The sequence below is a fragment of the Euleptes europaea genome, chromosome 7 (genome assembly GCF_029931775.1).
Source record: "Euleptes europaea isolate rEulEur1 chromosome 7, rEulEur1.hap1, whole genome shotgun sequence".
NCBI lineage: Eukaryota > Metazoa > Chordata > Lepidosauria > Squamata > Sphaerodactylidae > Euleptes > Euleptes europaea.
This window is the reverse complement of record NC_079318.1, coordinates 45,729,769-45,743,739: the sequence shown is the minus strand read 5'-3', so window position 1 is coordinate 45,743,739 and position 13,971 is coordinate 45,729,769. Positions and strand designations below refer to the sequence as shown.

Sequence of the window (13,971 nt, the reverse complement as noted above, 5' to 3'; positions counted from 1 at the left end):
ACCATTGCTACTAAAATATATTTCATTTATTTAGTTTTATTTACTTATTTGATTAATTGTTATGGAGATCTATACTGAACAGTATAATTTGTGACAAGAGTCTAGAGGTTCATTTGGGATGCAAAATCAAACATGTTAAAATTCACGAAAAGGCTCTATTAAGCCACACAAGAACAAATGGGTAAGACACTTACCATACCAGTCCAAGAAAAAAAAGTTCTTATCTAGACCAATGACTTGGAAATTTATATAAAACAATTTATATATTGCCTCTCTAGATACCAGGTTTTACAAAGTAAAACATGATAAAGTTGTTAAAAACCAGCACTCTGAATTATGTCCAGAAATAGGAGGGGTAGCCAGTTCACTTCTTTCAGCACAGAGGTTATATGAACTCTGTATTTAGCCCGACAGTAGCTTGGTCACCACATTTTGGACTAGCTTAAGTTTCCAGGCAATGTTCAAAGACAGCCCTCCACATTACAGTAATCTAGCCTGGATATGACCAAAGAATGGATCATACTCTTCAAGTAACGGTCCTAGCTAGTGTATCAGCTGAACCTGATAATGGTGCCATAAGCCACAGAAGATACCTGAGCTTCCAAATGTACCAACATAGAAGCTTTCACAAACAATAGGCCAGTACTCTCCTGCAAACAATACTGTGGGGAGGGCAGTAAGGTTGCACAGGCTGCCTTAAAAATACAAAGGGTTAGCCAGTTTGTAATTTCTGAAAGCCATTCAAAGGAAGGTCTAGTTTTATTCAAATTTAATAAAGAAAACTGCATTGCAGAAAGGTGTGGGACTTAAAGAACACAGTAATCATGATGCTATATACAGTCTAATTACAACTACCAAAAGCATAAATTAGTTACATTTACTTCCTGAAGATATATTTTTTATTATCCTGTTGAATGTTAAATATGTTATCAAGCTTATCTATGTAACAGAACGCTGCTTCAAACATAGCTACACAACTCCCCCCTCCTTTTTACATATATGCCTACAGTATTGTGCTTTGGACACACACCGGGCCAAACCATCCTTGAAGTTTTTTCAACATAATAGTCTCTGTATATTTTCAATCATGTTTGTTAATTAGCCTGACTACTTGGATGGAAATTGTTTAATATTTAACTTTTTTAAAAAAATAGAACTGAGTACTTACAGCAGAAGCCGGTCAACCTTTGGTCCATTATATCTCTGAAGGATAGTCGGAGGACTATACACTTTCATTGTTTCTTTAGCCTGTACACTTTTTCCTACAGTTGTCTCCTTTATAAGCACTGACATGCAGTAACAAATTTATTTATAGACATTAACTCAATGAGTTACTGACATATGATACAGCAACTGATTGACCTCCCTGACAGCCACACCGCTTCTAGTCATGATGATGCTATGTTCACATCATGAGTTGTTCAAAAACATAGTATGATCTAACACTATTTTAACGCAATAATTATAAGAACTTGTGCTATTTTATTCTTGAAATTTGTCTAATAGTGTTGTGGAATTATACTCAATATAGGACACATTAGAACTGAGCAAGCCTTACTCAGCAAGACTTGATGTGTGGAAAGAATTAATTTATAGATTTAGCAAAACAAACATCCAAGAGTTGAACTAATTTTTTTTGTCTAAAAACCAGTGGGCTGAGGTAGGCTAGCTCTGCCAAACATTAAAGGGTTAGTGCATTTTATGAATTTATATTTTTATGTGCTTATAATTACATTTTATTTATTTTTAAATCTTCTATGTATATTTGTATTTTAAACATGTTTTAATGTTTGAAGTGTTTGCCACCTTGGGGACCCTAAATTGGGAGAAACGCAACATAAAAATGTTTTAAATAACATACCAATAAATTTACAGTACTTACCACCAATGCAGATTAAGAAATAAATGGCAACAATTTAGCAGATTAACTTTTCCAACGTTACCCCCATGTTTTCTAAACAGAGCTGTTCAATTCATATCCACGCTACCTAGAATATTTTCAGAGAACTCATGCAAAAATGAGAACCCATGTCTTTTCCCTTCTGTCCATAGCTTTTGGTTTTGCACAAAATGAACAACACTGGGTTGAGATGCTATCCATTCTTTCATACCAACCAATATGCAAATGCAAATAGGATACAGCTATCAAGCTTTGGTAGTAAATCCCTGGTTACACCTTGCTCTAAACATAGGTACTACAGACAAGGTACTCCTCCACATAGTCGACCACAAGTGACCAATGTAAGAGTGATACAATGCATGATGAAGCTTTACTCATACGATAGGACAGCTTTCTCATCAGGCATCCAAATATTCCCCAGAACTAGTGAAACTGACAATATAGCAACAGAAGCTTCCAATGACTAACCAAGCTCTTGTGAATGGCAATTCCTGGATTTAAATAAAGTGTGATAAATGGAAACATTTTCATATATTTATGGGAAAAAACAGTGAGCGCTATAAAGTCATGCATCTGAAAAGATTAACTGACACCAACTCTGTACCTCTTTAATGAAGCACTTTGTTTTAATTTCTTCTACTCCTATATTTGAAAAACTCTTCATACTAAAGTTCTAATAGGAAGAGAAAAATAAGAGGGATTTTTTAAAAGGTCCAATTAAATTAGATGCACCTTCAACATTTGTTTCTACCCAAGTATCATTTCCCTACTTTTATGGGAAATACCTATGCTACTTGCTCTTTCTAGTATCCACAGAAATATTAAACATTCAGGTTGAATGTTATTCCAAGTTAGAGCTTGTGCCAAAATCCTACTTTTTGCATATCCAGCAGGATTTTTCCTTGGAACAGAGACGTCCATATATACGCAACAACCTCTACGTTTTTATCAAACTAAGTTTTGAAACATTTTTACTGTATAGCGGGAGGTGGGGAGAAGAGAGAAACAAGATCTGAAAGCCATTTATTGTATAGCATGGGAAGGCAGAGACAGAATGAGAAGACAGGCTCCCAGCTGGGAGAGGGGCATTTGTGCCTGGTTAGAAGGAGAGGGAGCAAGGATAATTTGGGACAATTGGGTCCAGCGCAGGCTGTCAGCCAAGTCAGCTGTCAAGCAGCTTCATTCAGCCTGCCCCAGAGGTTGGTCCCTCATGGAATGGGCACAGAATGCACACCTGAGGGCTTCAGGCTTGTCCTGGCACACAGGTCAGATTGAAAGGAGCAGGCTGAAGAGGTGCTTGACATTCAACAACTCTCTCTTGGCAAAGACCCACCACCCTACCACCACCATGCTCTCGGGGTTTATTTTCAGTGTGGCTACTCATCCTTTCTTAAGACTGCAGTGGGTCGCTGGTTAACAGGGCTGGGATAGAATTTTACCCAGAGCGAATTGGCTGAAAGGCTCTAGGGTTTTTGTCTTCTCCATAGTAAAGAATATATTTACTATGTTTTCTGGTTTGCGCTGTTAAGAGGACAATAACCATCACAACTAGCTGGTAGCATTTAGGCATTTTTTGGAATTTTGTTTTCTGGTTTGTAGCCACAGGCAGTAGACTAAGACAGCAGAATAGACAAATAAAATTTATAATCTTACTAAAATAGTAAATGTTGACAGTGGTGACACCCTAATTTGGAGATGAATTCATAATGGTGAAAATTTACGCCAATGATACCATATGTCTAGACAGGAAGTGCCATGGTAAGGCTTCCTGATAACACACACTAAAGACTTCTGTTTCAAGAAAATTAAGTATTTGTGTTTTATGGAAGTATACTTTACCTTCTCTGAATTTCCAGATCTTCCTGTGATGGGCCATTTTGCACTTGTGGGGGAAGTTGTGCAGTTTGTCGAGGCAGCGTTGGACCTAGAAAAAGACAGAAATTAAATCTCATTGTTCAGGTTTGTGTATTAAGGTTAAAATAAATTCAAAAAATTGTTGGTCATTAGCTTTATTTTCAGTAAAGCAAAGCATCTGGAGCAGATGAAATAAAAGAGAACTGTGACTAATCGGCTTTACAGTTTTTCTAAACAAGTTCACTTGCAAATGGATGAAGAACGCAAAAATAATACACAAGTGCTCTGTGGCAGCTCAGCTCATTAAAACTGAACACATTTTCATGAACTCTATATGTACTATCAGACCATTGCCTTAAAAAATGACAAATTTGGGGGAACAAGACTCATATTGAAGAACCTACCTAACAGAACAAGAAACGGGTGGAAAATATACCCCAATTGAAAATACAGAGATAGAAACATAATACTGAGGTCTTATTTTAAAATTTTGTCAACTTTTCATCTTTATCCAAATTCACTTAGAGACCTCCACGCCATTTTTCTCCCATAATAATACATAATACAAAAGGAAGTATTTCTTCACACAGCGCATGGTTACTTTGTGGGCTCACTGCCACAGGATATGGTCATGGCTGCCAACTTGAAAGGTTTTAAAAGGGGAGTGGCCACATTCATGGAGGACTGGGTTTAAGTGGCTACTAATCAGGATGGATGGACTTCTACTCCCTCCAGTACCAGAGGTATCATGTCTCCTTAAATCAGTTGCTTGGGAGCACAGGCAGGATGATGCTGTTGCAGTCTTCCTGTTTGTGGGCTTCCTAGAGGTAGCTGGTTGGCCACTGTGTAAACAAAATGCTGGACTAGGTAGACCTTTGGTCTGATCCAGCATGACTGTTACGTTCTTTTACATGAAATTAATTTCCTCAATGACCATATTGATTTCAAACTACATTTGGTGTTGTAGTATGCAATATTTGGAAACCGCCCTGCAATGTAATAATAAATATTTGGCCTATTAAATTAATATAGTTTAAGCTTATTTTATACTTTAGTTAACTGCCAGGTGGGTGAGGGTGCAGAGCCTCAGTTACTGGGGTGGGGAAACAACTGAACTTTTTACTTTCTGAATTTTATGGACAAGGGCAATATAATGTGCGTGTGTGTAAAGTGCTGTCATGTCGCAGCCGACTTATGGCGACCCCTTTTTGGGGTTTTCATGGCAACAGACTAACAGAGGTGGTTTGCCAGTGCCTTCCTCTGCACAGCAACCCTGGTATTCCTTAGTGGTCTCCCATCCAAATACTAACTAGGGCTGACCCTGCTTAGCTTCTGAGATCTGACGAGATCAGGCTAGCCTGGGCCATCCAGGTCAGGGCGGACAATATAATAGATGACATAAATTAAGCTGGCATGTAATGGATGTCATGAATTACTTTATTGTTATGAAGTGGATATTGCAATGACTTGTCCTTAAGTAGGGAACTTTCTGTTCTTTTATGCTACCAGTTTGAAAAATTCTGACAAGGACAGAAATTAAGACAAAATCTTCACTGACAAAGTGCATCAATCTTAGAAATCGGGGCAGAAATAAGCAAACTACTTGCATGTGTGGTGGGGCATGCCCAGTTGTTTCCACTTTAGGGACAGGAGTCTTAAGAATATCAGTACCTAAAAACTCTGAAATAGTGTTACAAAATGTAAACAAAGATATCCTATGATTACTGATATGTGAACAATTGCAAGTATGTGTGTGTGAGTAAAGTGCCATCAAGTTGCAGCCAAATCCTTATGCGGTTTTTAAGGCAAGAAACTAACAGAGGTGGTTTGCCATTACCTTCCTCTGCATAGCAGCCCTGGTATTCCTTAGTGGTCTCCCATCCAAATATTAACCAGGGCCAGCCCTGCTTAGCTTCCAAAATCTGATGAGACCGGGCTTGCCTGGGCCATCCAGATCAGAGCAAATTACAAAAATACTTATAGCCAAAACTGGCATATTGCCAAAAAGCTTTCTAGCAATGTATTTTTAAAGACTTTTAAAGTGAAACTGGCTAAATTAACAGAGTGTGTCCATTTAAGTCAATGTTTGTTACTATTTGGCAGCCCTTCATTCAGTTTTGGAAATCTACTTTAAATTGGGAGATTAACATCTACAATTATTTTTCCTCTCTTCTAATTTCATAACCCCCTCTTGGATGTACACCTTAACATGGTAAGGAGTTTGCATGTTAGCAAAGTTAGGAGCAATACTATAAGGAGTTTAAACTCTGTCAAGAGGCTAAACTCCTAGCAGAGTCAGTCAATCGCAATGGACCCAGACAACAGACCAGACTACGATTCATCAGCCTCCTTCAGGAATCAACGGCCACGTCAGCAGAAGATAACTGACAACAGTGATGGCGAAGGAATCCTTGAAGGGTAGCTAACTGGGCAGCAGCAGTAGTGGAAGATGAGAGTGGTGCAGGATCTATCATATACAAAGGCAAGTGACACTTCAACTAACCCTAGTTAGTATTGCACATAAGAAGGCAATGGTAAACCACTTGTGATCATCTTTTACCTCAAAAACTGTACGAAAACAACAAAAGACACAGTGCTGGAAGACAGCACCACCAGTTCAGATAGAACTCAGATACTGGGAAAGAGCAGAGAACAAGTACGAGAAAGGATGATCAACTAGTGATGTGAATGGATGCAAAAGTAGAGTCCAAAGCTGTTTGACATATATAAAGGGCTGCCTCTAAAATTTATTTTCTACTTCCCTGACTTTCCCTGATCAACTTTTGTCAATTTCCCTGACCATCATTCAAAAATAGCCCCAAGTTAAAAAAGCATAGGCTACATTAAATTAAATTGTGGTTTTATTAAACAGTTTAAAATGATCCAAGTACTGAATGCAAAAACATTTGTTAAAGTAAGAGTTTCAATATGAAATTCTTTAAAGGTCTAAATATTGTCGAAGGCTTTCACGGTCAGAGTTCACTGATTCTTGTGGGTTATCCGGGCTGTGTAACCGTGGTCTTGGTATTTTCTTTCCTGATGTTTCACCAGCAGCTGTGGCAGGCATCTTCAGAGGAGTAACACTGAAGGACAGTGTCTTTCAGTGTCAAGTGTGTAGGAAGAGTAATATATAAGGGGGCGATCCCAAGCCGTAATGGCAGCCCCGCCCCCAGGCCGGCACCATGACGCTCCAGGAATGCCTCCCGGGATGCCACCGCGGCCTTTGCCAGTGTCCGGACACCGGCGGAAGGCTCCGTTGTCGTCCTGGCCTGGTGCTACCGCGGCAGCAGCCAGCGTCCGGGCCTTTACGCCAGCGCTGGGGCCACAAATGCCAGCATACGCTGCCCAGACGCCAGAGCTGTGGGCCCTCACAGAGGCCTTCGCCGGCCTTCAGAAGACTTTTGTCCTGGTCATCGGCATAGCTCAGGAATGAGCAGCAAGACCCATTAAAAACACGGGAAACCTCACCCGGCCCGGACACGGAAAGGATTGACAGATTGATAGCTCTTTCTCGATTCTGTGGGTGGTGGTGCATGGCCGTTCTTAGTTGGTGGAGCGATTTGTCTGGTTAATTCCGATAACGAACGAGACTCTGGCATGCTAACTAGTTATGCGACCCCCGAGCATGGTCAAAAATGAATATTTCTTGGCTGGGAAGAATATCGGTTATAAAGATGAATGTACTCCCGAGACTGAACTTTTTGTTTCAATTTCTGCCGATCAGTATACCAGACAGAACAATAGAAAATTGGCAAAAACAAATAAATCGATTCGTGTGGGCCGCGAAAAAGCCAAGAATTAGATTCAAAGTGTTACAAGATGAAAAGAGGAGGTTTAGCACTACCTAATCTTAAACTATATTACTACGCAGCCTGCCTAACCTGGATTGCAGAATGGATAAAACACCCTAATCACAGACATCTGATTTTAGAACGAGCGGATCTTGGGCAAGGATTTCATAAAATTTTGTGGGACCCTACAGCAATCACTTACAAGGACAAAATATCAGAAGACTGTGACATCAAGACGGCGATACTAAAAGTATGGAAGAAGCATAAGAAAAGAATAAGTCCAACTCCACCATCCATAATGTCTCCAATCGAAGCATACCATGACAACGTTAAACTCAAACCAGCTGTTCAATTTACTTATAATGATATGATAGAGCCAACAGGTGAAATCAAGAGCTTAACTGAACTTCAAAAAAAAATTTCAAAAATTAAACTGGCTAACTTATCTCCAATTGAGGTCCAATCTGAAGAAAGATTGCTTACATCCTCGGCCATTTCGAAAATTGACAGAGTTTGAACTGCTAATAACCAAGAATGATTCCCATCTATTAGGAAAAATTTATAAACTTCTTTTAAAGTATGATACAGAAGAAGAACAAGTAAAAACGAATATGATTAAATGGATGCAAAACTTTGGCGAAATGATCAACATGGAATCTTGGGAAAGACTCTGTACCTCTGAATTAAAGTATACTGTGTGTCAAGAAGTTAAAGAAAACTGGTACAAAACATTTTATAGATGGTATTTGACCCCAAATATGCTCTCTCATATGACATCTTCCAGGAAAAAAGGTGTTTGTTGGAAATGTCAAAATACAGACGGGTCTTACTTTCATGTTTGGTGGACATGCCCTAAAATTCAACAGTACTGGAAACAGATTCACAGAGAACTCCAGACGATATTGAAAATGAAGATACCACAAGATCCCAAATATTATTTACTTAGTATCGTCCCACCAAACCTGCCTTTGAAATTTCATGATATTTTTAAATATGCCACAACAGCAGCAAGAACGGTTCTGGCAAGGACTTGGAAACAAACGTCTATTCCCGAAATTGAAGAATGGAAAGAAAAGCTTTTAGACTACGCCAGTATGGCAAAAATGACCTTTATTTTAAATCCAAAGATCAATGAATCCATGGAACAATTTAATGAAAAATGGGAGTTATTTTATACTTATATGTCTTCCAAATAAGCAATTGACTAGTTAATATCTTTCAAAACGATATATTGACAAATGAAAGATATTATCTTTTAAAATGCCATTTTATTAGATAAACTGTATAATGTTTGTTTGATATTTGTTGTACTTTATGAGCTTGTTTTTTAACGAAATTCTAATAATGTTTTTATATACTCATGATTTATTTTTTCCCCTTCCTTTTTTTCCCTTCTGTACCCCTAAAATACAAAAAAAAAAACAAAAAAAAAAACATGAAGTTCCGAGATGATTTTCTCCTTTTCAGTAAGGGTTGGTTGAGAGCCAGCGTGGTATAGTGGTTAAGAGCGGTGGACTCTGATCTGGAGAACCGGGTTTGATTCCCCACTCCTCCACATGAGCAGCGGAGGCTAATCTGGTGAACTGGATCTTCCTCACAGGGTGTCTGTTGTGGGGAAGGGAAGGTGATTGTAAGCTGGTTTGATTCTCCCTTAAGTGGTAGAGAAAGTTGGCATATAAAAACCAACTCTTCTTCTTCTTAATTTCTTCTTTCAATTTTTTCAGAAAAAGGTGGTTTACATTTGGCTCATCCATAGATAACTGTAATAATTTTGCAATTGGTAAAGAAGACATGCCTTCTTGAAACTTCTGAAGAAGGTCTTCAGCAGTAGCAGAAAAACACTGGTCAGGTATCATGAGGAATTTTTTTGGCTGAGTTCATCCCAAAAATGAATCACTATATCTCTTTATCACTATATCTCTTTGAAAGAGATATCACTATATCTCTTTGAATCACTTTATTCAAAGCTTCATAAAAACAGATAAACATCTGGCACTGTTTTAGTTGTTTCAGTAGAAGGTCAGAGAAGTACAGTGCTAAGCCAAAAACTACAACATACATTGCTTTTGGTTTTCCAAGATGAAGCCGTTGGGCTATTTGGCTGAGAATATTTGCTTGAATAACTAACTGATGTTGTTGCAAGAGTTAAATGGCACCTTCTTCACCACTAGCTGCAAAGTCTACAGGCACTCTGCCATCGAAACAGAGTCTTATATTACATAGGCAGCCAAACTGGTTTGTGAGGAGGTAGTTCTTTGCATATTTCATCACCCTGAACATGTTTTTCAGTGTTTTCAGTGCTTTTCTCTTCCTTCTCTGTGCTTTTACCGCCTGAACTAGTACTTGGTTTTGAACCAAAATACATTACAATGGACTGTTGTCTAGATTTAGTTTTCAGGTTTTTCTGTGAGATGGTCCTTGTGCACAGTCCTAACTCCCATATCACTTAGTTCAAAAGTTTTGTTGCACACTTCACAACAACCTTTGTATTTGTCTCAAGCAACTGATGATAGCCATGGAATGAACTCAGCATGAATTCTGACATACTCCCATTGCATATTTATTTATTTAGATATTTGATTTATATCCCACCCTTTCCCAACAGCGTTAGGCTGAAGGCAGTGAAGAACAACTAATTCAACGTACATATAAATAATCTTAAAACCAACACATATCTATATAAATAATATTAAATATTAAAAATCACACCCTAAGAAAAAGAATTCCCCTTATATGTTTGCCACCTCTCCTAGGGGAACCACCTCTTATGGGTGAAGGAGCTGCCAAAAGCAGGAGAAAGCAGTCCAATAGGGTCCAGCAGGAAAGACCAGTCGGTATAAAACCATTGCTGTCCTCAACTATAGGCGCGGTGGAATATCTGTCTTACAGGCCCTGTGGAACTGAGGCAAATCCTGCAGGGCCTGGGTCTCATTTGACAGCAAGTCACACCAGGCCAGGGCCAAAAAGGCCCTGGCTCTGGTTAAGGCAACTGGATGCATCTTGGGCCAGGGACAACCAGTAAGTTGTTTCCAGATGAGCACAGCGCTCTTTGTCTATTCCAAGTTCAAGTGGATAGAAATATTCAGGAGAAAACATGCTCTGTACAGATAATACAATCTTTATTCTGTAATAGCTAAGAACGTGATTTTCAAACCTGGTGAAGATTCTAACAGAATTCAGTTTAAACAACTTTTGACCTTCAGGAGGAGGCTGAAGGCAGTTTTATTTTGGACTGCGTTCAAATTTAGTTTTTATTTACTGGCAGTCCTAATGGAGATTTTAAACTATTGTCATTTATGTGTTTTATAAAGGTAGTTTTATTTATACTGTGTTGCCTTGAGTGCTGCAAGGTGGAAAGGCAGTGAACAAATGTTTTAAATAATTAATAAAATAAACCAAGTAAGATCAGAGTAATTCTTAATGTGAACCAGAAGAACTATGGGTTGAAACTAGAGATATTATCAGTGAAGAATGCATAAACTATTCCTGTAGCCAAAAGAAATGAAAAGCCTCAATGGATGACTGAGGAAACTCTTAAAATTGCTGAAGATAGAGAAAAAGCAAAAGTAAAAGGTGACAGAAACAGAATAAAAAGTCTAAATGTCGCATTCCAGGAACTCGCATGTAGACACAAAGAGAACTATTATAATAACTAGTGTAAAGAAATAGAACAGAACAACAAAAAAGGAAGAACAAGAGATCTGATACACAAGACCCAAAAAATCAAACACAAACTTAAAGCACAGTTAGGCATGCTGAAAGATCAACATGGAAATACATTAACTGAACAGGACAAAATAAAGAAAAGATGGGAACAATACACTGAAGAACTATACAGAAGAGATGAAAGGATGACAATTCCTTCCAAGAATAATTTTTTGAACAACCTCCTACAGTTTTAGAAAGTGAAGTGAAAGTTGCACTGAGAGAAATTGGAAGAAACAAATCACCATAAGCAGATGGCATATAAATAGAGCTATTACAAGCCACAGAAACAGAGTCCATCAAAAAAGAATATGCCAATAAATATGAAAAACAAAACAATGGCCCCAGACTGGAAAAAGATGCTTTACATTCCAATTCCCAAAAAAGGAGAAAACAAAGACCGTTACCATATATGGAATGAGAAACGCCTGATGTTCAAGCTGGATTCAGGAAAGGAAGAGGCACTAGAGATCATATTGCAAATTTTTCAGAAGAAAAATAGCTTGTATTTCATAGATGACAGCACAGCTTTTGACTGTGTGGATCATGAAAAGCAATGGCTGGATTTAAAGGAAACAGGTGTGCTACAGCATCTGATTGCTTTGATGCACAACCTGTACTCAGGACAAGAGGCTACTGTTAGTTCAGAATATGGAGAAACAGAATGGTTTCCAATTGGCAAAGGTGTCAGACAAGGATGTATTTTATCTCCCTGTCTCTTCAATCTGTATGAGGAACATATCATAAGGAAAACTGAATTAGATTTAGATGAAGGTGGAGTGAAAAAAGTTTTTTGGGGGGACATGAACAATTTGAGATATGCCAATGATACCACATTACTGGCTGAAAATAGCAAAGACTTGAAACAACTACTGGTGAATTAAAGCCGAAAGTGCCAAAGCAGGACTACAGCTGAACATTAAGACGACAAAAATAATGACAACTTGGGAATTACTAAACTTTAAGGTGGACATTGAGAAAATTGAAATTGTTCAAGACTTTCTATTCCTTGGCTCCATCATCAACCAAAAGGGAGACTGCAGCCAAGAAATCAGAAGGAGATTGAGACTGGGAAGTGCAGCCATGAAGGAGCTAGAAAAGATTCTGAACTGTAAGGATGTGTCCAGGATCAAGTTAATTCACACCATAGTATTCCCCATTTCTATGTATGGGTGTGAAAGATGGACAATGAAGAAAGCTGACAGGAAGAAAGTAGATTCCATTGAAATGTAGTGTTGGAGGAGAGTTTTACAGATACCATTGACTGCCAAGAAGACAAGTGGGTTCTAGATCAAATCAAGCCTGAACTGTCCCTCGAAGCTAAAATGACTAAACTGAGGCTATTGTACTTTGGTCACGTTATGAGAAGACAGGAGTCCCTAGAAAAGATGATAATGCTGGGAAAAGTTGAAGGCATCAGGAAAAGAGGAAGAACCAACATGAGCTGGATTGACTCTATAAAGGAAGTCACAGCCCTCTGTTTGCAAGACCAGAGAAAGGCTGTTAAGATAGGATGTTTTAGAGGACACTTTTTCATAGGGTTGCCATGAGTCAGAGGCAACTTGATAGCACTTAACACACACATAATCAGAGTTGTTACAGATTACTGTTGACAAACAGAAAAAAATAATACATCAGATGTATCTGGCTCAAAATTCTCTTGAGACTTTCTGAATAATACAGAATTTACAGACAACTGATTGAACCTGAAAGAAATCATAAGGCTCTAACTATGTGAAAAAGAAATCCAAGTCTAAAGAATAAAATATAGCAAAGTATTGCTGCTGTTGCCACTCTCTATATGTGCTTTCCGTGTCTTCAGGGATAGAAGATGAGAATTCAGAAAAAGTGGGGAAGAGGGGGGGAGAGAAATAACCCAGGTTCTCACTCATTTTCCATGTTTCCTCTGCACAGGGTATTAGGGCTGGTGCCAGCAGGCAAATATGATTTGGAGTTTGTTTGCTACACTGAGCTTAACTAGACATGATGGTATGAGGTCTGTTCATGGATTGGGGGTGGGGGGTTAAGACTTCAAAGTAACCATGGGAGAGCTGGGGAAAGCAGCAATTCTGATTGGGGCTGTGGTATAGGAGATGAAATATAACCCTTTTCCACATGTCATTCTCCTAACGCAAAACTCTTTCCCTTGCACACACACAAGCCTATATGCCTCATTGGGAAAACATATAGGCACCATATATTTTCAGGGTAAATTACAGTTCCAGCAAGAACATAGGTTTGCCTTGAGAAAATGGCACTGGGGTGAAGGTGGATTTATTGGAACCACTTCATGAATCTCCTGCCATTAGATTTTTGGCTGGTCCTAAGCTACTTACCTAGAGTGATTGCATGGCTGTCCTAGTTTATTCAGTGGAGCTGTCACCAAAAATTCAAGGAGTAACCAGTTCTCTGAGGCAGGGCTGGTATCAGAGTCACAGAGCCCACTAGCGATCTCTGACTCACCACAACACAGGAGTAATCATCGGCTGCTTTTTTCTTGAGCAGCAGCACTGTTGGGTCCTCCCTTGGTGTGGTGCCAGAGCAGGCAGCTCCTCTTTCTCCCTTTGAGTGGCAGCAAGAGGAGGGAGGCACACAATTGTGTGCCGTAGTTCTCCTAGGAATCATTACTCCTTCCTTTTTCACCCAGGTGAGCTAACTACCTGCGTGGTGTAGTGGTTAAGAGAGGTGGACTCTAATCTGGCGAACTGGATTTGTTTCCCC

At 39.0% G+C, this 13,971-nt stretch overlaps 1 protein-coding gene across 4 annotated transcripts in view; it reads right to left on the bottom strand.

The window, feature by feature from the left end:
- ENAH (ENAH actin regulator) overlaps window positions 1–13,971 on the bottom strand; it is a 130,556-nt gene that overhangs the window by 43,364 nt on the left and 73,221 nt on the right. For 3 of the 4 annotated variants that reach the window (XM_056852811.1, XM_056852813.1, XM_056852814.1), the window contains exon 4: window positions 3,740–3,824. In XM_056852811.1, coding sequence (XP_056708789.1) covers window positions 3,740–3,824 — 85 coding nt within the window. Of the gene's footprint in view, window positions 1–1,168; window positions 1,244–3,739; window positions 3,825–13,971 lie in introns of those variants that run through there. The other variant, XM_056852812.1, reaches the window with a different exon arrangement.